This window comes from Mus pahari, chromosome 14 (assembly GCF_900095145.1).
Source record: "Mus pahari chromosome 14, PAHARI_EIJ_v1.1, whole genome shotgun sequence".
NCBI lineage: Eukaryota > Metazoa > Chordata > Mammalia > Rodentia > Muridae > Mus > Mus pahari.
In genome coordinates, this window is record NC_034603.1 from 36226965 (window position 1) to 36250646 (window position 23682).

The 23682-nt window shown below is 48.6% G+C and overlaps 1 protein-coding gene across 1 annotated transcript in view; it reads right to left on the reverse strand.

The window, feature by feature from the left end:
- Ntn1 (netrin 1) overlaps positions 1–19048 on the reverse strand; it is a 178653-nt gene extending 159605 nt beyond the window's left edge. Inside the window, exons 1-2 of the mRNA XM_021212484.2 lie at positions 18837–19048; positions 17348–18429 (exon numbers count right to left, since the gene is read on the reverse strand). Coding sequence (XP_021068143.1) covers positions 17348–18365 — 1018 coding nt within the window. The 5' untranslated portion in view covers positions 18366–18429; positions 18837–19048. The remainder of the gene's footprint in view (positions 1–17347; positions 18430–18836) is intronic.
- Between the last annotated feature and the right edge of the window lie 4634 nt (positions 19049–23682).

A 23682-nucleotide genomic window follows, 5' to 3' on the forward strand; every position in this document is an offset into this window, starting at 1 on the left:
CCTGAGTGCACCTCCGCCACACACATGTGCACACACACATAACTAGTATGCCCTTTCATTGTTAAGAAGAGGAAGGCTAAGACAACAAAAAGCACAGGAGTAGAAAGGAGGAGGGGGACCAACCAAGGAGCACGGGGATTGTTTTGAGCTGATTCCTTTGTCTTAATTATGCTGGTGGTACGACACACACAGACCAAACTTATCATATCACACTCTCAAAGTCTGTGTGATTCACTGAACAGCAGTTATATCTCAATACGTCTGTTTTAAAAGTCCATCTGGAATAATAATAATAAAAAAAAAAAAAAAAGAGGGAGACACACAAGGAGCAGACACTCTAACAACCCCAATGGAGACATTTAAGTGATTGAGTCATTGTTATACAGAATTGTGTTGATGCAGTGACTACTTAAAATCATTGACTATAACTGAGTCCACCTTAACAACACCTTCATCCAATTATCAAGGACTCCTGAAATGAAACTTGAGCAACTCATCCGGCCAGCAAACACAACCAAGCCAGAACAATAGCTGAAAAAAAAATGGCAAACTCATCTGAGGTCAACGAACAAAAAGACAGAGGCCAAGCCAGCGGCTGGAGAGACGCCGCAGCCTCTAAGAACACTTACTACTCTTACAGAGGCCTAGCGCTCGGCTTCCAGGACCCACACGGCAACTCGAGCCAATTCCCAAGGTCCCGGTACCTTCTTTCGGCCTCTTTGGGCAATGCAAGCATATGGTGCACATACGTGTAGCAAAACACTCAAAGTTCGTTAATTGTTTGTTTGAGACAGGGCCTCACTAGGTAGACCTGGCTATTGGAGTTATGAAGACCGGGCTAGCCTTTCCTCACTGAGATCCATTTGTCTCTACCTCCCAAGTGCTGAGATTAAAGGCATGCACCACTCTGCCTAGCTCTTTTTTTTTTTTTTTTTTTTTTTTTTTTTTGCTTTGTGGGGGTGGGTGGGTAGGGATAAATACTTTTTTTTTGAAGAGTTAAGCAAAAAGTAAAGAACCCAAGATGGCTCCGTTGGGTAAAGACACCTGCTGATGAACCTAAGAACTCAAGTTTGATCCCAGAGACCCACACGGTAGAAAGAAAGAAGCAATTCTCTGTCCTTTGGTGTCCTGCAGCCACTGGAAAGGAGACCCAAGGGTATGATGTCACTTCTATAGGATTTTGACTCTTTAAAGTATGTGAAGGCCTTTCAGGTCTGAGAGGCTGCCCCAGCCTAACATCCAAGGAGACAGCAGATCTGGGTGGGCTCTGCTCTGGACCAAAAAAGGACACAAAAGAATAGTCACCCAAGAGCTAAAGAAGGTCTGCAGGTTGGATACTAACGTCAACATCAATTTTCTTGGTTTTGGTCATTGTGGGATGAATATATAAGATAATTAATATTTGGAAAGCCGAGTAAACTTGTCTGACTTCCACACACCTGCTGAGACATGCGCTCATGCACGCACATGCGTGCACATGCACACACACACAAATAAATAAATGCAAAACATCTTAGGTAATAACAATGAGAACGACGAGGAAAGGATGAGCGAATCCTGAACCAGACATTGAGATGCATTGTCCAGATAGGAAGTGACAGGAAAATAGATAGAGCTGTCAAACAAAGTGGAAGATCCAGAGAACAGATCCAAGTTTATACAACGCTCCGGCATTTAATAAACGCAGCATCTCAGGGCTGTGACAAAGAACGTTTTTCAAGAGCTGTCACGGAACAGCTGGCTAAATATCTGACGAAAACAATGGCCGTCCTTACCTCACACGGCATGTCATAAATAACTCCAGATGCAGAAGAGATGAAAATATATGATCTTAGGCTCTGGCAGCGAAGTAGACTGAGGTAATACAGAACCCCGACCACTGCAAACATGGAGAAATGCTAAACAGAATGTAATTCCCAAATACATGCGATGCATGGCAGACCTGGTGAGGATAAAATAAAAGGAGATGCTCAGAGGGCAGAGGCAAAGAGAATCTGAAGGCCTGAAAATCCAGGGAACCACTGAGTCCCCAGAGGTCATGAGGCATGGGTGAGTAGCTGGGGAGGAGAAAGGAGAGAGACACAGGAAAGGACTGGTTATTAGATCTGCAAATAGGCTTTGGGACTTGGATTTTAGCTCGCAAACGAGCCAAGAAAAGACGACGGCCTTGCAAATGAGAGAGGATCTGCATTCTCTCTCTCTCTTTTTAAGTGTGTGTGTGTGTGTGTGTGTGTGTGTGTGTGTGTGTGTGTGTGTGTTTGAGACTCTAAAATACAGACTTGCCTGGAACTTACTCTGTTGCCCAGGTTGGCCTCTGACTTACAGCAATCCTCCTGCCTCACCCTCTCTAGGGCTGAGATCACCAGGTGAACAGTATGCCAGGCCCCTTGTAAATTAAATAGCCAAGGGTTTCTGCTCTCTAGTAAACTTACACTCAAGTGTTACAATGTAGCAAGTGTTAGATCCGGAGATTCGGAGATTCAAAGATCTGGCTTGGCAGTGAAGAGCAATCCGGGTTCTTCCCCGGGAGCTGAGTTCAGTTCCCAGGACCTAATCCTTTCACCCCAGCACTCACGGGCAGAGGCAGAAGCAAGCTGATCCACTATGAGACCAAAGCCAACCTGGTCTACACAAGGTCCACGCCATGCTGGGCTTCATAGTAAGACTAAAGGTGCTTACTACACAATCACGAGGACTGGTAGATCTTAGCCCCTATGCAATGAGCCAGGCATTCTAGGATCGCTACGCTTGCTGACCCTCAAACCAGCTAAGAAAATGTATGGCCTGGATTCAGGAAGAGACCCTGCCTCAAACAACTGGGCACAGAGTGATGGAGGATACCCGATGCCTTCTTCTGGCTTCAGTGTGCCTCTGTGTGCATGCTGTCTCTGTGTGGTGTATACACACACCTACATACCATGTGTTCATACTCCTGTAGGACTGGCTGCTCTTCCAGAGGTCCTGAGTTCAATTCCCAGCAACCACACGGTGGCTCACAACCATCTGTAATGGGATCCAATGCCCTCTTCTGGTGTGTCTAAGACAACTTCAGTGTATTCATGCAAATAAAATAAATAAAAACAAAACCCAAAACATGCTGAGTAAGTTATGGTGTATTTTAGAAGGTGATGTAAAAGTTATAGGAAGAAAGAGAGCCGGATAACGGTGATATCAGGTGATATACAGCATGGACTAGCAAGATGGGAGACTGTTACCATGGTGACCCCAAGATGATACTTGACTGGAGACATGACATCTGTGCACACCTAATGCCCCCCCCAACACACACAAAAGTGCCAGTGTCAGGAATGTAAAAAGTATATTATCTAGCACATTGAGAGTCTGGCTGGAAAAGAACAGAATGGAGCGGCAGTCCAACCACTGTCGGAGCTCCAGGTGCTCCCTGGAAGGGCAGGCAACTGACATGAAGGCAAGGTTACCAGTAGTGGGTGGGCAACTGTAGCAATAGTCCAGGTGACAAACAGGGGGGGGGGGTGTCCCGAATGCATTCTGAGTATGGGACACTGAAAGTCTTTCTCCCTCAAAGTCTCGGTGACGTCAAAGCCCTTCAGAAAGGGAGAAATGAGACATCAGGCCTGGGCGGTTTTGGAGATTGCATGCATACTCTTCCCCGTTTGAAATAATATTTCCGTGGTGATTAATTAATAAGTGAAAACTTTGGTCCCAGTCCAGTTTTTGGCAGAATCGATGCCAAAAAAAAAAAAAAAAAAAAAAAAAAAAAAATCCTGGGTCATTTCCATAACTGGGACCAGAGGGATTTCCACAAAATCTGAAATAAAAATAAGCTCACAGTCAGAAAGTCCAAAACACATAAGGAAATCATTCACTGTGAGCAAAGGTCAGCAGAGAAAATGAGGAGGATCCGTCCGTGCTCCCAGGAACCTGAGATCATCCATCAATCTAACCAGGACCATAGAAGGCGCGCCAATGGCACTCACAGGAATAATGCCGAGCACAAGGCTCCGATATTCAGGAGAACACACAGTATGATTTCATTTCTATGAAGTTCAAAAGCAGGCGGGACTTGAGAGCCTGGCACAGCGATGCATGCCTAGAATCCCAGCACTGGAGAGGCTGGGGCAAGAGGGTCTGGAGACTGAGGGGAGCCTGAGCTACCCACAGAGTGAGGCCCTCCCTCTGCGGTGGGAGAAGTCAAACCTCGCCTACACTAGGGTCCCGGGGGCTGGGAGGGAACTAAGGGCCTTTTGGAACTATCTTATTTCCTGATTTTAGCACAGACACTCAGGTGTGCCCACTCTGTGAAAACTCCTCCAGCTGGACACACAGATCAGGAGAGCCAACATGTGGGAGGGCAAGGAAAGAAGGCCTACATCATCTCCTCGGAGAAACGGGAGGCACTGTGGGTTGAGTCTGAGGGAAGGAAGCGTCTATTGAGGGAACTCCAGAGGGAGTGGACAGGAGATACATTTCAATGCAGAGGTGCTGTTTGTGGGGGTTGGGGAGGCAAGGCAGGCTGCAAGCCCCATGGTGGGGGGGAGGCAGTGTGGCTCAGAGTGCTGTGCACACCACACCACACACGCAGAGCTAAACAGGGTCTCAGCCGTCCAACCGTGGATGTCACGAGTCAGGGATCGAGTCCCCAGCCAGTCTCCCTTGCTTCCCAGTATGAACATTTCCTGCCAGGATGGGCACAGACTAAAGGGGAGGGGCCAGAGGCCCAGCAAGGGAAAGCAAGATGCCAGAGCCACAAGGTCAGGTCTCTAAATCTCAACAACTTTACGACCTCGGACAAGTTGCCTGGCCTCAGTTTCTTCACCTGGGAAATGGCTATATGGATGTCAAGGAGTAAGTTGCCTTCCACCAAACATACTGCCACTGTCTACAGAAGCTGACCAGGACACTCATGCTCTAGGGCCCTGAAGTCCCCTTTTTCTTTTTTCATCTATCCCTGGCAGAAATTCACTCATACATGCTTCAAAAAAAGTATGCATATGTATGATCACAGCTATGCTTTTTTTTTTTTCCCAATAGACCAAACTCAGGAAAACAAGTAGACACTGATTTATGTAGAATGGAGAAATATACCAGGATACTGTTAACACAAAATCCTAGGACAAAAATAAAACTCAGGAATCATGACCACACAGATAATCACCTCTATGGCAGTATCAGAATTAAAAACCCAGAACACTATCCTATCTGCAGAGAGTTAAAAAAAAACAAAAACAAAAACAAAATCCATGCTTGGCGGACATTAAGGGGCACAATGCCCTGCAGGGATGACAGCCCAGCTCCCAGTCTGTAACTCTGTTCCCGACAGGGACACTGGCTATGCAAGTGTGGTGAGCACCGCCTGACAGGTCAAGGAGCTGAGCACCGAGGTGTCATGTGCTACACGACCACAAAGAAGTTTACTCATTAATGACAGAACCAACCTCCTTGGGTTGGTGCAGCCCTTACTGGGGTGATTATTTACAAGGTGCTCAGAACAAGGTCAGAGCCACCCTGCCCCGAGTCTGCAATCAACGCCCTCTTTCCAGCCATGCTCGGAGCCCCTCTTGAGGCTTACCGTGCAGTGGTCTTAAGCTGGGCCTTCGAGCTAATAGGCAATTGATGCAGGCTGAAGTGCTAATCCTAGTGCTGGTTGGGATCTAGATCCAGGCACCAAAAGCCAGAAAGGGCCTCCCTTATCAAAATCCCCACATCTATCCTGAGCTCTCACACCTTACTAAACGGAACGCTGTGTGCCCTGACCTTGGCTCAGAACGAGAATGTCCCGTGAATCAGGAGGAATGGAGCTTCGCTTTTCAGGCAGACAGCTTTCATTTCAACCAGAAACGGCTCCCTACCTTGGATTCAGTCAAATAAACTAAGGCTAAGGAACACAGAGGGCCGCTCAGCCTTGCTCTCCCTTCCCTAGCATATCTGGGTACCCTGACGGCCAACCTGCCCGAGTCCGTGGTTTCCAAAGGGCTGATTTCTGTGGCTTGGAAGGAGATCCAATTTCCTTCCTTGAGAGGCCAAGCTCTTTCTCAGTGATTTTTCTCCAGGACTGAGCCACAAAGTGAGACGGGGTTGTGTCTGGGAAGAAAGAGCTTGCTGAGATCAATCTGCCCACCTCTGAGGTCTGGCTTCCGGGAGAAAACAAGTTGGCCACGAGGTTGTGGACAGGGGGCCTGTGTCCAACAGCCCTGCCCAGAGGCCGCCCAGTCCCCAAGGTACTTCCATGCTTCCGATACCAGATTCTGTATCTGTAAAAACAATGCGTTTCCTTTTTCATGCTGGGTTTGGTGCTATTATTGTTCAACACTTTCCGCACAGGCCTAAAAGTAAGCAGAGCTGAGACGGTAACCATTGAAGAGTCCACACCCTCAACATCGCCCAGGTTGGTCCTGACGGGAGGGAAGAACTATTCACACACGTGTCGGGGAGGCTCAACCACCCGGGTCTAACCCCAGGCTAGGGAGGAACAAGCTTTTTTCCAAAAACATCCTCTGCAGCTTTGAGCACCTGCTTGGGACTTCCAAGCTGACACTCTGGAAAGACGACTCTTTTCAGGAAACTGGTTTCTCAGAATCTTGTGTGATCAAAAACACTACATTAGAACAAATTCAGGAGGAGAACATTACGTGGATGGACATACACCCAATCCTTCCCTGGTAGAGAAGCCAAATCTGAATACGGCTTGCACTCAGTGCCTCCCCTGTGCCCTAGACTCTGAGAGAGCCCATTCACACGGACAAGTGTCTTCTCTCCCACATACACAGTATCTGTAAGGAAAAGAGCATCTTTTTCTATTTCCTTACATGCCAAACCCAACAGACCCACCTCAACAGTAACTACTCCTGAACATCAACTCATGGTACATGTCTGCACAGTGGATGGGGAGGGACAAGGTCACGAAAACAGTCTACAGTGAAAAATGGTAGGTGATCTTTCACCTCATGTAGTTCGGTACTGTTAGATCAGTTCTGGACTTAGACCATGCAGCAGTTAATTAGCAACATCAGCACCGGCTCCAGATAGGATTAGGGGATGCAATCACTAGATACAGTCATCTCCCATCTCCCATCTCCCAAGGTTTTGCTTTCTGGGGTTTCGATCACAAATGATTAAATAGTTCAGAAACAGGCAATCGGTTGTTACTTTTGAACCGGGCACTATGGTAGGATCTCACACTGTTGAGAATGTGAACCAGGCTTTACCAAATGCAACCAGGCTGTCTATCCTACCCCTCAGTTGATTGCTTGGCTATATCTCAGTTACCGGGTCTACTGTCAAATATCACAGTGTGCATGTTGAAGTACTTGCTCTGCTTAAGAATGGTCCCAAAGTACAAGAGAAGTGGTGCTCACAGTCCTGATATGTCAGAGAGATGTTAGAAAGCACTTCCTTTAAATTAAAAGGAGAAAGGTTTTCAAATATAGAAGGGAAAAAATTGCATGTTGAGGTCGATAAAATCCACAGTGATGGTAAGAGACCATATTTAATTTTTCATTTTTTATTAAATCATATTGTTAAAGATGCATACTACCTTTCATTATTGCTAATCTTAGCATGCCTACTTCAATATATACATCAAACTTTTTAATAGGCATGGTAGGTATCAGGCAAAAATATATGTACAAAAATATATGTATACGACAGTGTTATCCACAACTACACATATCTAAAATGGGTGCCTTGGAACATATTCCCTGTGCATCGGAGCAGACACAGGAACTCACCACAGCTACCCCAAACAGGAGCCAATGAAAACGGAAGCCTAAAAGACAGGAAGTGTTCATCACTTTGGGACTTCGAATATGGAACACTGCACAACATACGGGCCACCAGAGATTATGAGATCTGTCTCATTTCCTTATTTAGACCTCAGTTACCCAAAGCCAGCCCCTTTCAAGATGTCTGTGGTCCTACAGATTGTCTAACTTAAGTGTGGGGCCTCAGGAATGCATGAAAATCAAATGTGAGAGCTAATAATCTCTCTTATCTGTAACAGAAAAAAAAAATATTTCAAGGGGGAAAAAAATCTAGAAACTTCAGCAACATCCATCCAAGAGGGAGCAGAAAGGGGTCACTACCACCCCACCCCACCTCACCCCACCCCAACTAAAATGTGGCTGTACACACAGCGAAATGAGATCCCACAGGAGTGGGCTCTGCATCCCCCAAGGCCCAGACTCTCAAGCTCTGCCCATGTTGTGATGTACTGGGCATCATGTTCTGCCTTAAAAGTTTCTCAGCCAACCAATCTACTGTGACCTCTGAAGAGTCAACCCTCTGTGAAACCTAGATGTCTCCTCCATTTAGGATCCCTCTTCCTCCTGGGTCTTTATCACATCATTCTGTGTGCTGCTGCGATGTGAATTGACGTCAGCCCTACCTAGCAAGTGCATGAATCCCACAGGCAGATGACCCAGGGACTGCCAGGGAGGAGTTCACACAGAGCACAGCAAAGGGATCTTTTCTACTTCTTGGTGGTACTCCTGTCCCTTCAGGTGGCATTTCCTTTTATGCATGACATGCCAGCAGCTGCCTCAGATCAAGGGATGCTTAGGGTAGGAGTTTATATAAAGACAGAGAGGCTCCGACAAGAGACCTTCCCCCATCTCATCAATTCATGGTCATAGACCCTTCTCTCCATCAGAAGACAGAACTGACGCAAGTAATGCGTGCAGGTTTGAACCTATGCCCAGCCAGACCCTCCCAGAAGCTGAACATGGGAAAGGACTGGTATTTCTTTGAAAGAGATGAGAATGTGTGAGGGTGGGATGGGGATGGGTGCATGTGGTATATGTGACGTGTGTGCTGCATGTGTGAAGTGCAGCCACACATGTCCTAGGGCACACAGATGGAGATCAGAGGGCAACCTTACCAGGCCTCACCTTCCAGTTTGCTTGAGGCAGAAGATCCCAATTTTGTTTAACCCCCGTATATGCCAGGCTTCCCTGTCTCTCGTCTCCTCATGGGTGTGCAGCAGCATTAGGTCTGTTCTTCTGCTGCTATCTCCTTCATGTGGGTTCTGGGGATCTGACCTCAAGTTGGCAGACTGAGGTCAGCCAAGTGCTTTACCCAGTAAATTATCTCACAGCCCAGGACAAATATTTCTACAATCTGACCATTACAGAGTGGTAGAGCATTTGCCAGAACTTTCTCCCTGCTAAAAATAAAAATAAAAAAATAAAAAGAATTCACCATTGAATAGGTCTCTGGCTCTGGACATCAGGGCAAGTTTTCAGAGAGTTTAAATAAAGCTCTTTTGGCTTATTGCAGGGCTAGGACTCAAACCCAGGATCTGTTCATGCTAATCAAAGTTTCCCTCAGTTACACCCAAGCTTGAGCATAACTGTATATATGCATGTTGCGGGTCTATATACATGTTTATATGTGTGTACACACATATGTGGAAGCCAGAGATGGAAAAGTGGACGTCTTTCTCAATGGTTCTTCACCTGTGATATAGACAGTGTCTCTGGAGCGTACCAAGTCTACTAGACAGGCTGGCCAGTGCACTTGAAGGATCCTCCTGCCTCCACCTCCCCAGTCCTGGGAATACAAGTGTCCCGTGCCCAGCGTTTTGCATGAGTTATGGGGATATGAGCCCAGGTCTCGATTTGTATGACAGGCATCTTATCAACGTAACACTTCTTTCAGGCTCCCTAGTTGTGTGTGTGTGTGTGTGTGTGTGTGTGTGTGTCTGTGTGTGTGTCTGTGTGTCTGTAGAGGGGATATCTGTGTCTGGAGGTCTGTGTGAATGTATGCCACATGGATGTGGGTGACCATGGAGGCCGGAAGGGAACATTAGACCCCCTGAAGCTGGAGTTACAGGCAGTTGTGAGCTACTTTGTGTGGGTGCTGGAAACGGAACTGCAGTCCTCTGGTGAAGCAGCAGCAAATGCTCTTAACCACTGAGTCACTTCTCCAGCCCCATAAGCTTTTTAAAAGTAAATTAAGGAGGCTGTAGAGATGGCTCTGTGGTTACAAGCACACACGACTCTTGCAGAGAACCCATGTTTGACTCCCAGCACCCACACTCCCAAGCAGCTCACAGCTACGTGTAACTCCAATTCCAAGGAGATCCATTGCCTCGGACCTCTGCAGGTGTGTGTGTGTGTGTGTGTGTGTGTGTGTGTGTGTTTGAGACAGTTTCTTTGTGTAGCTTTGGCTGTCCTGGAACTCCCTCTGTAGAGCAGGCTGACCTTAAACTACCTCTGCCTCCCAAATGCTGGGATTAAAGACATGTGCCACCACCACCACCCAGCTCAAAAAAATAAAAGAAAAGAGAAGAACAAAAGCAAATTAAAATGTATTTCTAATCTATTTGCAGCCGGATTCATGCTTACAATCCCAGCACTCAGAAGGTACATACATTACACAGAAGTTTCAGGCTGCCCAGGTTCCCTGGGGTGACCTTGTATCAAAAACCAAAAGTAAACAAGTAAATGGAAAGCCTAGTTCTGAGTTTACAATAAAGATACATTTTGAAATCAGAGTAAGAACCTGGGAGTGGTAAGGTCATTCCCACCCAGCAGTCCAGTCTCACGCCAGCAGGCAGCTCTGCCCCTGTCTAGCACACTGGCCTGGGTAGCTCACTTCTTTCCAGTTCCATTCAGAGCAACAGTCCCCGGGAGTCATTTATAATAGGACACGGCTTTTATGTGATCAGTCTCAGAAACAAATGCCTCTGATACCCCCTGCTCTCTTCGATGTGCCCTGCAGACGAGTCCCCACTTGGTCCCTGTGTATACAAACTGCCCTTTGGTGGCAGCAACATCTGTTTTTGAAAGGCTTCTGTTCCTTGTGGCAATCTGATTAATTGAACAAAGCATACAGAGAGTACCTCGGACAATGCCTGGTTCTTGGTGGGGGTTTGTGGTTTGCCTTCAGGACTCAACCTGACAACCACCTGTGAATGACGGTCTAAACTGCGGGTTCCAGGGCCACCCAAACCAACACTTGCCTTCCGAGGTTTCTAGAAGACAGGCAAAATGCTGCTGCATGCTACTCTCTTTAAGTATAAGGCTTAAGTCTTGATCGGTTCAAAAGCACCCCAAGACCTCTTGTCTCCCCATAATAAAAGATGCTACAGAAACCCAAGCAAGGCATGTTGGTCGCTTCTGAAAGAAAGAGAAAAAAAAGAAAAGAAAAGAAAAGAAAACTGGCTCACAAAATATCCATCCTTGTGCATCCACAGATAAAGCTGTTTTATAATCCAGTTCCCCGGAGAGCCATTTATTTCGGTGCAGCCAGTGTGCATAGCAGACACTGTAGAAGCCATCAAGATAACACGAGTAACAACCCAGTGGACGTTTGAAGTGTAAACATAAAAGTCTATTAAGAATACAATGTTGGTTTAATCCCAAGACAAAAAATTTACTTAATGAAAAGCACAACTCATCTCAAGAAGGAAATATCGATACCAGCTGTGGGCAGCAAACGGGGGAGGGGGGATTCCTTCCAGGGAACGTCTGCATTGCAACCCGCTGCCTTTCCAATATTTACTCTGGACATAAAGTCTCAAATACTTTTCCGAGGAACTCATTTTTCTCCAAGAGGAGGAGGTCAGAGAGGAGGCAGGGCAGGGCTAAAAGGAGAGCTGGGCAGAGCCTGAAAATGCAGGCCTTCAGGCCCCAGGGGGTTGGCCCTGACTTCCCTGCACAGAGCTGGGGGGCAGCCTCCTCACGCACCAGCACCAGGCGCTAATGAGGACCCCAGCTGAGACCTCACTCTGGCTGCCTAGGGCCTAGAGAATTCAGTGACAGTGACAGCCGTGGGCAGCAGACTGTCCTGACTGCATCAGGCTGACGATCAGAACGCCACGTTCTCCATCAAAGGCCCTTTTCCAGCAACACCTTCAGCCACTTCCTGGTCCCTTCATTTGTTTTTCACCGTATTAAAGAGAGGTAATAGGGTGATAAGCTCTGGGGTGGGAGAAAAAGAGGTTCTTTTAAAGAGGATTTTTGGACTACCAGCTCTGTTTCACCTGCACCTTTGAGAATGCCTCTGCCGCTGAGTTCAACACTTGTTACCTGTGGGCCTGGTGACACACAGCTTTTACCATCCCAGGTATACAGGAGGCTAAGGCAGGGGAATCAAAGGTTCAGGGCCATGGCACTAAAGATGGAGCTCAGTAGTTCAGAGTACTTGTTCTTGCAGAGGGGCATGGGTTCGATGCCCAGCACCCAGATGGTCCCAAAGCACTGTAAACATACATGCAAACAAAACAAAACAAAGCAAAAAACTGCTCATAGACATATAAATAAATAAATAAATAAATAGCACCCTTTTAAAAGTTTTTTTTACATTTAAGGTCAACTTGGGCAATTTATCAAGACTCTGTCTAAGTAAAGAAAGAAAGAAAGAAACAATTCAATAAGATTTGGCCTCAACATAGTAGCAGATGCTCTTCTCGGAGCTTGGGAGGCAGAGGCAGGTGGATCTCTGAGTTCGAGGCCAGCCTGGTTTACACAACAAGTTCCAGCCCGGGCTACAGAGACCATGTCTCAAAAATAAAATAAAATAAAATAAAATAAAATAAAATAAAAATAAAAACCAAAAAAGGGCCAGCCAGAGGTGGTTAAGAGAGTAGAGGAGCCTGCCTCCTGGCCTTATGACCAAAGGGGAAAAAACTTAGGAAGCACATGGCGTAAAGAGAATTAACTCAGCAAGTTGTCCTCTGACCTCCACACACAAAGAAATGTAAACTCAGCTTGGTAATGAGTCCCTTACCGAGCATGCACCAAGATGCAGGTTCAATTCATATAAATAAATACCAATAGGTAGATCAATTAATGGATGGGTGGATGGATAGGTAGGCAGACAGACAGACAGATAGAAATGGATAGATAGGTAGGTAGACGGACAGACAGACAAACAGACACACAGACAGACAGACAGACAGATACATAGACATGAACCCTCTTCAATTATACTTCTCCCAGCTCCCACCAGCCCCACTGGTTATGACAGAGGAGAAGCTGTCTGCAACCTTATGTTTAAGTATGCATTAATATAATAAAATAACACTATGGTATATTACAAGCCAACATACCTAAGGAAACAACCTCCAGTTCTAGCAAGAAGTAACAGGTTGTTCTGCCTTTCCTTCTATGTGTACATAACACGCTTACTCATTCATTCTTTCAATGGTCCATACAGCCATTCCGTGTGGATGCAGTTCAGCACATGCAATAAAACGAAGTGTAATTCAAGGGCCGGAGGCCCAGCTTTGCCACCTCCCAGCTCCGGGCTTTGAGTAAACCATGCAATGTCTCTAGGCCATGGTTTCCTCATCTCTAAAATAAGGACAATAATAGTGCCCATTATTTGCCGAGTCACAACGATCAAATAACTAAATTAATGTGAGTGCTTGGCAAAGAATAAGCCCTCAAGAGTTAATCATCATAATGACAGTAATTATAATAATTACTATGAGTATTAAAAATATACTCTTCCACAGTGAGATGCCAGGCTCTGGACGAGCCAGCAAATATTTTTGGCTTTCTAATATAGCAAGGATCTTTAGCGGGGTACTGGATTTGTTTCATGGCAACTCCTCCAACATAACCCCGCTTGCTTGACAAATGCTAAGGGTGCCCCAAGCACCAGGGCTCCTTGCACCATTTGGACCGCACCCCTCCTCAAAGCCATGTTTAAACAATTATGAGCATTATGTTGCAGGTACCCATGACCATAGGAGGCCAGGCCAGCACGGTGCTCATCTTGCAAAGGCGTCTTTTGTGTGGGTTTTGGGTTACAGCTAGGCAATGTAAAGCTATAGAGTGAGTCGAAAAACGAGTTTTCATAATCTCAACCTGTCACAAACCAAGCAGAGGCTCATGTTGACATCCCCACAGTAAGATTAAACAGCATGCTTCATCAGGTGCTAAATACTAACACAACTCCCATATCAGGGAGACACTGATTAAAACCGATGTCAATAACTTATGAAACACAATATGGTCTTTAGATGCTCTTTTTCCAAAAGAGAGAGAAAGGGAGAGGGAGGGGGAGGGTCCAGACATCCAGGTGGTTGAAAAGTGTCCATGCACTTTCCCTTCAGTGTACACCAACACACCAACACACACACACACACACACACACACACACACACACAGCATGCATGGGTGCGTCTTTACACAGTCAATGTACACACACATGTGTATAAAAGCATGGGAACGCTGCTAATATACATGGGTGGAAGAAAACATATGGTTATTCTGCTGAGAGCTGTCCAAGAGGGAAAGCTATATATACTAGTCTTCTCTTTCTTACTACTTCAAGAATACTTCCTGTCCAGAAGAAATTCAAAATTGCATTCACAACAGCTTGCACTTGCCCTGCAGAGAAACTTGCCTTGAAGCAATAACAGAAATGAGTGCTTGGCCTGAGTAAACACAGGAGACATGGACACTGCCTAGGAATCTCTAAGTTGCTGGAGGACACTCAGTAGTCTCAGTTCTTAGGGACTTGGTTGAGGAGGGAGTGGAGGCTAATTTAGGCCTATTATAAACCATATCTGATTACTTCTTAAAGAAAAATCAGAACAGCACAGTGATGCTGGTTGTTTCATCAAGACTGATTTTTTTTAATTAAAAAAAATTACAATCCTTTGCCTTAATTGTAAATAATCTGGGCAGCGTCATTTGTGTGTCAACAGTGTGAAATTCACAAAATGGGCTTATGTTGAGGGGGCGGGAGTCTGAGTTGCTGGAGGTACAAAGTTGCTATGTGAAGGATTTATTAATGCTTCTCCTTGCGCAGTGCCCTTCAGTATCTCAGAACACCTGTCAAATCCTAATACATCCCCATATCTTCACGTCAGGGCCTTTTCATAAAAAGCTGGACCTTTAGCTGTAAATCACTCCTAAATTGTCCTTGTTGGCTTTCTTTCTAACAGAATGATGGAAAAATCACTAGAACTTCAATTAAGACTTTATGGCAACTTCAATCTGATGTTCCCAGTTCTATCTACAAGGTATCAGAACATCTATTCAAAAAGGAAACTATAAATAACTTCAACAGAGTTTAGTCGGCTTGGCTTTTATGAAATGACTGAATAATTGGCAAGATTTAAAGATGCTTTAACTACGAAGAATTAAAATAACTTCAGCAAAAACCCTGAAAAAATATCGTTAGCCGATCATTTGTCATGTAGATTATGTACTTACTAGGCCTAATTAAACTTTTTGAACAAAAACCACTTGCTAATTACATTAGTTAATATGTTGATTGCTCAACTTGGCACAAAAAAGGGGGAGGGGGGTCAATCCAATTTGTGTGAAGTTAGTGCTTTGGTGGAAATAAAAAAAATCCTAAACTGCAGGGATGATTTCAAGTCCAGGGCCGTCATTATAACAACTGAAAGGTTGTGTTTTCAAATCCTAAGTGACAGAGAGGGATGGGAGTGAGGGGTGATCAATACCATGGATGGAGGGACCTTCGCACTAGTAACACTATAATAGCATAGATCCAGATTATTCACACCAACGTACCCACTCACGGTTGTCCAATTAAACCCTGCTGGAGACCAAATCTTTCATATGCACATACAAACTAAAACTGATAGCAAAACCCTGGGAATCCCTTTAAGTGCCAATAAAGGGTTTTTCCACACAAAAGGAAGAAAAGAAAAGAGGAAAGGCAAAGAGAAGAAGAGACGGGGTAAAAACTAACATTTCTCAGGGAACTGAACAGATCAAAGACACTTTCTTCTCCAAGACCACTACGAAGTCTGCACACCACCGCTTTGCAGATGCTCAAAAGACTCTTCTCACTGGAAGCTAGTTCTTCCGTCCCTTGAAGGCTAGGGGACACACAGTTAGGTCCGAAAAGGCTGGGACGCACTGCATTTTTAAATGGGAGGCCCTGCAGTGCAACAGGGGGCCCAGGCGTCTGCAGACCAGGGCTCCAGCCTGGGCCTCTGTGCACCGACCCTCCGAGACATGTTTTCCATTCGCTTGCTCAAAAGCCTGCACCCACAGTCATGAGGCACAAACTAGTCGACAACAACATGACACAATTAATCAGAACCAGACTTCAAAACGTGTGTTTGTGGGGACCAGCAAACTCTGCAATGTGCCTCCGAGGGTGAAGCGATTGAAGAGACTTGCAATGGCTCTCTGGGGTTGGGAGGGGGGGGGATCTGTATGTTCACAAAAGATGCACACCAAATGGCATTTTATGGGCTAAATGATTTTCATTACAATCACTGTCAGATTTAGACATTTACATCTAATACTGAAAACGTGGTCTGCCTCTCTCTCTCTCTCTCTCTCTCTCTCTCTCTCTCTCTCTCCCTCCCTCCCTCCCTCCCTCCTTCCTTCCCTCCTTCTCTCCCTCCCTCCCTGCCTCCCTCTCTCTGCCTTGGGAAAAACTGATGCCTGGGAGCTTCTGCATCAACAAAGTTGTACAATTCAGAAGTAAAACATATCCTTTCTTATCCTCCTTTTTGACCCAGGCGTATTCACCAATGCCGGGTTTGTCAGATCTCTCTTTCAGGGATTGAAACTCCATTAAAAATCGAGACTCGGGATCCTTAGTTAATTCAAAACTGCTCAATTTCACGAAACCCCGGAGCTAACAAAAACAAAACAAACAAACAAATAAACAAAAAAACCTAGTAGACTTCTTTTATGGTCCAGGATTAAATTAGTTTAAAATAGTCACTGAGGTTTCCTTTGTAATCTGTAGATAGTAATTAATTGAAATCACATCACTCTCCTCTTGCTAACACGAACACGCTGTTCAAACGAGGGGAGGGGGAGAGGAAAAAGAAAAAGAAAATCAAACCATAAAAAGAGAATTAGAGGGTGCAAGAGTGACATTTGCTTGGTACCCAACTGGTTCCAAGCTGCAAGGAGCTCTCTGCCTTCTCCCAAGAGATTCGTGGTTGTGACTCTGGAACGTCCCCGGTCCCCAACCGCGCGCCCAGCTGCAGCCTTAGGAAAGGGGGATGGGGCGGAGGTGAACCCCAGGCACTAAGCAAACTGAGAGGAAGGCAGTGAATGTGTTTCCGTTTGCATCTGGGATTAGAAAGACCTGTCGGCAAATTTTCTCCAAACCACTCCCTCCACTCCCGACCTCCGGGGCCACTTCACCAGCAGCCTCTTGGTTTCGAAGTGGGTGAGAGGATGCAACACCGGGTGTTGGCCGAGCGGTCAGACCGCTCTGATCTCACCCCTCCCAGGTCCCATACGTCTCGGAACGCGCGTCCCGAAGCAATTGTAAGGTCTCCGAAACCCACTATCCCGCGATGCTCGGACTCGTGACTCCGTCGCTCCGGAGAACCCGCCGCTGCAAGGTCCAGGAGCCCCCCCTCCCGCGTCTCCACCCACCGCCCGCGGCGCCGCGGCGCCCCACTCACCCACGCACTCGTTGGCCTCGCGGGCCGTGGCGCGCTGCCAGGGCCGGTCGTAGTGGAAGGGCTTGCAACGGTCGCATTCAGGGCCGGCCGTGTTGTGCCTGCAGTCACACACCAGACTGTCGTCTCGGTCGCGCACGCAACGCGCCGCGTGGCCGTTGCACTTGCAGCGGCCGCCAACCTGCAGGTCAGACACCGCATAGTAATAGGAGTCGCGCGCCAGCTCCGAGTCATCTTCGTTCTCATCGCCGAACGTGTGCAGGCGGCTGAAAGCCACGCGGATGTCGGTGGCGGTGACCCAGTCCTGCAGCACCGGCGAGTTGTCGAAGTCGTGCGCCGAGGGCCGCCCGTCCAGCGTGCTGAAAGCGATCAGCCCGCCGGAGAGCGGGCGCATGTCGGTGTGCGAGTCGGTGCACACGGCTTCCTGCTCGTTCTGCTTGGTGATGGGCGCGCGGTGCGGCCGGTTGTACATTTTGCGGCACTGCGTGGAATAGAACTGGAAGGGCACCCACGTGCGCCCGTAGTCCATGGACTTGTAGATGGCCATGGACTCTGGCCGCGGCGAGCAGAATTGCAGGCTCACATAGGTCACCTCAAACTTCTTGCCGAGCGACAGAGTGAGCGTCACGTTGTGCGGGAACTGCAGGTAGTTCTCGGACTGCCAGCACGTCAGGTTGTGCGGGTTGTTCAGGTCGGTGAGGAAGGCGGGTGGGTGCGCTTTCTTGGGATCCGAAGAGTTGCAGAGGTGACACGAGCGCAGCCGCTCTTCACCTCGTTCGCTCACCACGCAGTAGCGCGCCGGGGGCCGGCCGCAGGTGCTGGACACACGCACGTCCTTGCCGAAGGCCGCGTTGACAAAGTCCGGGATGCAGCGGCGCGGGTGTCCATTCTCATCCGAGCAAGGATCAGGCTGCGCCGCCTGGCCGGCGAACATGCTAAGCCCGGGCCCGCCGCGCACCGCGCCCACCAGGCACGCCACCGCCGCCAGCGCCGCCAGCGCCTCCCACACAGCGCGCATCATGCCGTGGCCAGCTTGCCCCGGCCCCGCCGCGCCGAGGAGTCGGTTCGCCCGCCGCACCAGGCGCCTGCGGAGAGAGGGGGAGCCGTCCTCAGCCAGCCAGCAGCCAGCCCGCCCCGCGCCCAACAGCCCTCGGTGGAGTGGCGGGCAAGTGCCCTACTCCCCGGGGTACCAACCCCAAGACTGCCCACATCGCTCCCCCAAAGTCCGGGGGACCCCCGAGCGCAGTGGCCTCCAAGCCTGCACCGCCCGCGCCCCTTCCTTCCTCCCTGCTTCCCCAGCATGCCCGCGCCCGTCTGCTCATCCGCAGCTATGCCCATTCGCCTTGCTCCCTTAAGTCTCAGTCGCAGCAGGGTTCCAGATCCCCCAACCCCGTACGGCTCAGCGTCCCTTTCTCCCGCCACCTGGGGTCCTTCATAAATGCTCCCCTCCCCAGTCGCGTCCCCGCTGCGGACTCCGCGTAGGAGACTTTACCTCTAAGTGATGGCAAAAGAGAAAGAAAAGTTTGCCTGGCCCAAGCCGGGGAGCCCGCGCGCCGGACGGCAGAGAGCCTCTCGCTGGCGGCTAGCAGGCGCGTCCTGTCTCACCGCGGGCTTGCCAGCTCCATGCCCGGCGCGGCCGCCGCTGCCCCAGCCCCGGCCCCGGCCGCCACCGCTGCCGCCTCTTCCTCCCAAGTGACGACGCGGCCGCCCGGCTCCCGCCGCGGTCGGAGTGGTGCCCTGCCCGCGCCCGAGGCGCACACACACACTCACGCTCGCTGGCGCGCACTCACACACGCACGCACGCCCCCGAAGGCTCCGCCGCCGCCCGCCGCTGCCGCTGCCGCCGCCGCCACCACTCGCGCTAGGAGTGGGGGGCGGAGGGGAGCGCGGGGGCGGGGCCGCCGGGCGGGGCGCCGGCCAATAACGTCGGCAAGCAGCCGCCCGCTCGCGAGCAAAGTTTTAACCCCGGGAAGAAGAAAGTTAAAGCCAAAGGGCCCGGGATGCTCCAGAGGGCGAGAGCGAGCGGGTGGGAACCTGGGAGCCGGAGAAAGAACAGCAGAGACAAAGAGAAAGCGAGAGGAGCGCCCGGGGAAACCCCGGAGAGGGGGCAGGGCCGGCGCGCACCCTGTGGGGGTGGGGTGGGGGCGAGAACCGCTTTCTCGCTCCCGGTCCCAGCCAAACACATCTGTGTTTGTTTTCTTTTCTTCGCCGAGGTCCAGCCTCCCTCCAACCCAGCCTGGTGGCCCCGGTGGCATAGCGCTCAGGGCCTTGCCCCTATGGGCACTCGGCCCCAGAGGCGTGAGGAAGGGGAACTGGAAAGAGATGTGAACTTTCTGCTCTTTACTTCTGCCCCTAGGCTCTAGGGGATGGGAGCAACAAGAGACAGCGCCTAAACCTCACAGAGTTGTCGCTGCCAATTTTCTTTTAGGCCTGGAAGCTGTGGTAGATTCGAGGCTAAAGACCAAGAAGCTCGGACGCACCTGGATAGTGGCCTACTCAGGTCTATCCTGAACTTCAGAAATGGGGCCATTTAAGGCCTCCCGAGGTCCTCTGAAGCAGACTTGGCACCTCCTAGATCCTTTTTTTTTTTTTTTTTTTAAATATCCCTAGGGAGATTCCCACAATAGCTTTGCATAGTACCAATTGACTCTACTTTTCAGCTAAGGATGTGGAGGCCTCAGGGGCTAGGGATAACCTCCCCAAATTTGGGCTCCTGGCCTGAGGCAGTGGTGTTCTCCTGTGGGTGGTGCCACTTCAGCTACTCTGGAGGCTAAGGCTTGAGAACTAGCTTAAGCCCAGGGGTTCAAGGCCAGCATGGGGAACATACCCCATCTCAAAGAAACGAGCTCTCTCGCCACATTTGTCTAATGGATAACCTCATGCAATTATGGTCTCCTGGGGTGTCCTCAGGCCACCCAGCCTCTGGCCTGGTTCTCTGTTGCCTTAACAAAAGGTCTGTGAGCAAGAATGGTAACCTTTGACTGTCTTGCAGCTACAGAGAGAATCCACTCAGCTGTGAGCTTGTAACTAGTTTCTGTTAAGTTTCTTTCTCCTTTAAAATGTGATTCAGTAACAGACCCAGACAGAAAAACTCTACTCCTGGTTCTGGCCCAAGGGTTTCCTTGCTTCAATCTTTAGCTCTATTGCCTGCCTCATTCTGTTCCTTCCACTTTGATAGACACTGAGAACCTAAGAAAGGGCCTCGGGGATGGGCTGGCCCAGCTCCTTCTCCTTTGGATGAAGGCCCTTCTTCCTGGTCTTCCTGAGAGCTGGCCACCCAAGCCAGCTCTTCCAGGGAGGCCAGCCAGCCACAGCCCAAGGAAATAAATCCATGTCATTTCAGGGACAGTCTGGACTCACCCTTGGTCCCTGGGGTTGTGTTTTAGCTTCGCCTGTTTATGTCGTTTACCACTCTGTACTGTTTATTTATGCCTTGCCTCGTGGTAGAAGGGACTGCAGGTGAGTTACAGGGTTACTTAAAACAGGGCAAAATAACATAAATCAGAAATGAGGCGAAAGGGACTACAAGAAATGTTTAACCATGGCGGACTTTGACATCTCAGTGGTTTGCTGGAAGGAGACAGGGCACTTGGAAAAACACAGGAGTCAGAGTGCCTGCATCCATCTCTGCTGTGTGGCCTGGGCAAGCCTTTGCATCTTTCTCAGCCTTGGCTTTCTCACCTCTAAAAGGGGGATACCAATACCTCTACCTCACAGGCTCATGAGCATCAAATGAGTTGACACACAGGAACATTACAACTTATAGTACATAGGCTTCCATAGTGTAATTACATAACGACTCAAAATAACCTACTACATGTATGTCTATGTAAATACACATAGCACCAGGGCTGGGGTGTTGCTTTCTGGTAGAGTGCTTGCCTAGCGCGCAGAAGGCCCTTGATTCAGCTGCTAATACTGTGTGAATAAATAGACACATATACAGAAAGCCAGCCATATGGTGGATAAAGAAGCATTATGAATTTATCAGTATTAAATTGCTGAAGCGACACAGAAAATTTTAATTACTTCAAGAACATTTAATTGTGTGGAAAGAGTTTTTGTGACATTGGAAAAGCAAGCTGGAAAAGTGTGGACAATCTAGTGTCACACACACACACACATATAGTGTTCATTAGGAGACAGTGTCGTCAGTAGTGGGTATGTCTTGAAAATGAAATGACTCATGATGTTGACTTATCTTTGCTGATTTGTTCTCAATTTTCTATAACACAACAGGAAGGAAAGCTAAGAGAGAAAAAGGCAAAGGGAAGACAAAGTAGACGCGGGAATAATGCCAAAATTCACCCCGGGATGGCCTATTCTCCTCCTGTGGGTGGGCGACCAATTTGTTCCTAAGCTTTCCCGCAGCCAAAATGAAAAGGAGACCATGTCCCTTACACAAGTCCCAGTGTCCATGAGATAAAAACAGAGCCGTGGCTCCAGAGAATTACAACTCTTCTTGGTACTAAAATCAGGAATTTCTCCTGGGGGGCCTCATAAAGGGAACACAGTGTGAGGTAATGAGCAAACACCCCCCTAATGGTCACAGCCGAGAGCTCCTAGGGGCAGACGCTGGGCTTGGCCCTGCATATAGGGGGATGGCATCGCACCAAAACAGTCAGGAAAAACACATTCTGTCCAGGAGGGGTTGAAAAGGGACAGATTGGGGTGCTCAGCTCCCTGACCTTCGTACATCTTGGAGCAGCCAAAAAAAAAAAAAAAAAAAAAAAAAGTGGGAGTACAGAGTTTTTGCCTTGCTGTTTCTCCAGAGAGCTTTTGATAGATCTTGCGAGACAGCAAGTTTGGGGAGACCGGGGAGTTTGAAATTACCCTCCATGGCTTGTGGGTTTTCTGCAGTGCTAGACCAGTGGGTTTTAGCAGGGAATCGGGAGACAGCGCTTTTTTTCTTTTATCATGATCATTTAAAGCCTAACTTGATCTTCTTTAGTTCTTCCTGCTGGACAGGACAGTCCTCGAGCTGTAATCTAAGGGACCCGGATCTTCTGGAATATACTAGAACTTCTTTCTTTACCTTTATTCAAAATCCACCCCCGCCCCCACCTCTACCCCACCCTGCTCTCTCCTAGACAAAATGGTCTCCTTTCTTTCTTTCAGTGACTTCATGGAACTTGGATTTCTGACCAGCCTACAGTCTCTCCCAGGACACTCTTCAGTGGTCAATGTCCCTTTCTGAAGCATGCTGCCTTCTGTGGAGACAAATGAACAAAACAGATGTCCAAGTGTTCCTTCTCCAAGTGGGGGTTATAAATACACCCCAGGAAGGCATGTCGGGCTCTGAGCAGCGGGATCCAGGGTACAAATGAGTTCAAAACAACAGAAGAGCTCTTGGGTGAGAAAGCAAATTCCCAGGTGTTTCGGCAAGGAATGCATTAGGAGGGAGGAGCCACCATCCCGGGCTTACAGCCTTCCCTACCTGCAAAGCTCAAGGATGAAACAAGCTAAGAAAGGGAGAAGGGGAGCAATGTGGAAACTTAGGGGTGGCCTGAGAAGAATCCAGGGACTCAGGTGTCCGAGCAACTGATGAGCAAGAGTGTTGTAAAGGAGTGAGGTGCAGTGGTCACCAGTGGTCACCTCCCCTTGCTTGAAGGTCAAGATAAGTTCTGAAGGGAAAAGGCCACTGGTGACCTTGACAGGGCATTGCTGTGGAGTGGTAAGGACACAAGCCAGCCCGCCTTAGGTTGTGGAGTGAAAGCGAGGTGAGAAAGGAGAGATAGCAAGTGCAGACAGCTTCCAGAAAGCGTTGACAAGCGGTAGGAAAGAGAGCAGGGGTGGGGGGCGGCTAGCGGCTAGCAGGAAGGTGATACGGGAGGACCACAGGCCTGGGCTTCCCATTGTTTATAAGATAAGGCTATTCGGAACACGCCGAGTGAGATTGAAAGGGGCCCGCCGCCGGAGAGGTGGCGATGTGATCAGTCAGGTGGCCTGAAAGCTTCCCAGGTCTCAATGAAATAGGAAGTGACAGGATCAGCTGGGAGTGGGGGCAGGGCCATCACACCGGAGGTTTGAGGGCACTGGTACTGCAGTATGTCCTTGTTCCCTAAGATAAAAACAATGGCTTGCTGGGAAGAAGAAAGAAAGAGCCCACTGAGCTTGATGATCGGTTGGAAGAAAGGCAGTAGATAATAGCCCCCACAGTCCTGGGACACACACATGGACACAGGATCTCTGCCGCCCCTGTAAACCTTAAAGGACAGCTGTGCTCCACGATCATTTGGCCAAGAACTATATGTAGTTATTTCAGTTGCAGCATCAAGAAGTTCACTTCGCTCTGACCTTCTGACACTCTCTTACATCTTGCCCTCTTGCCCCCCTTC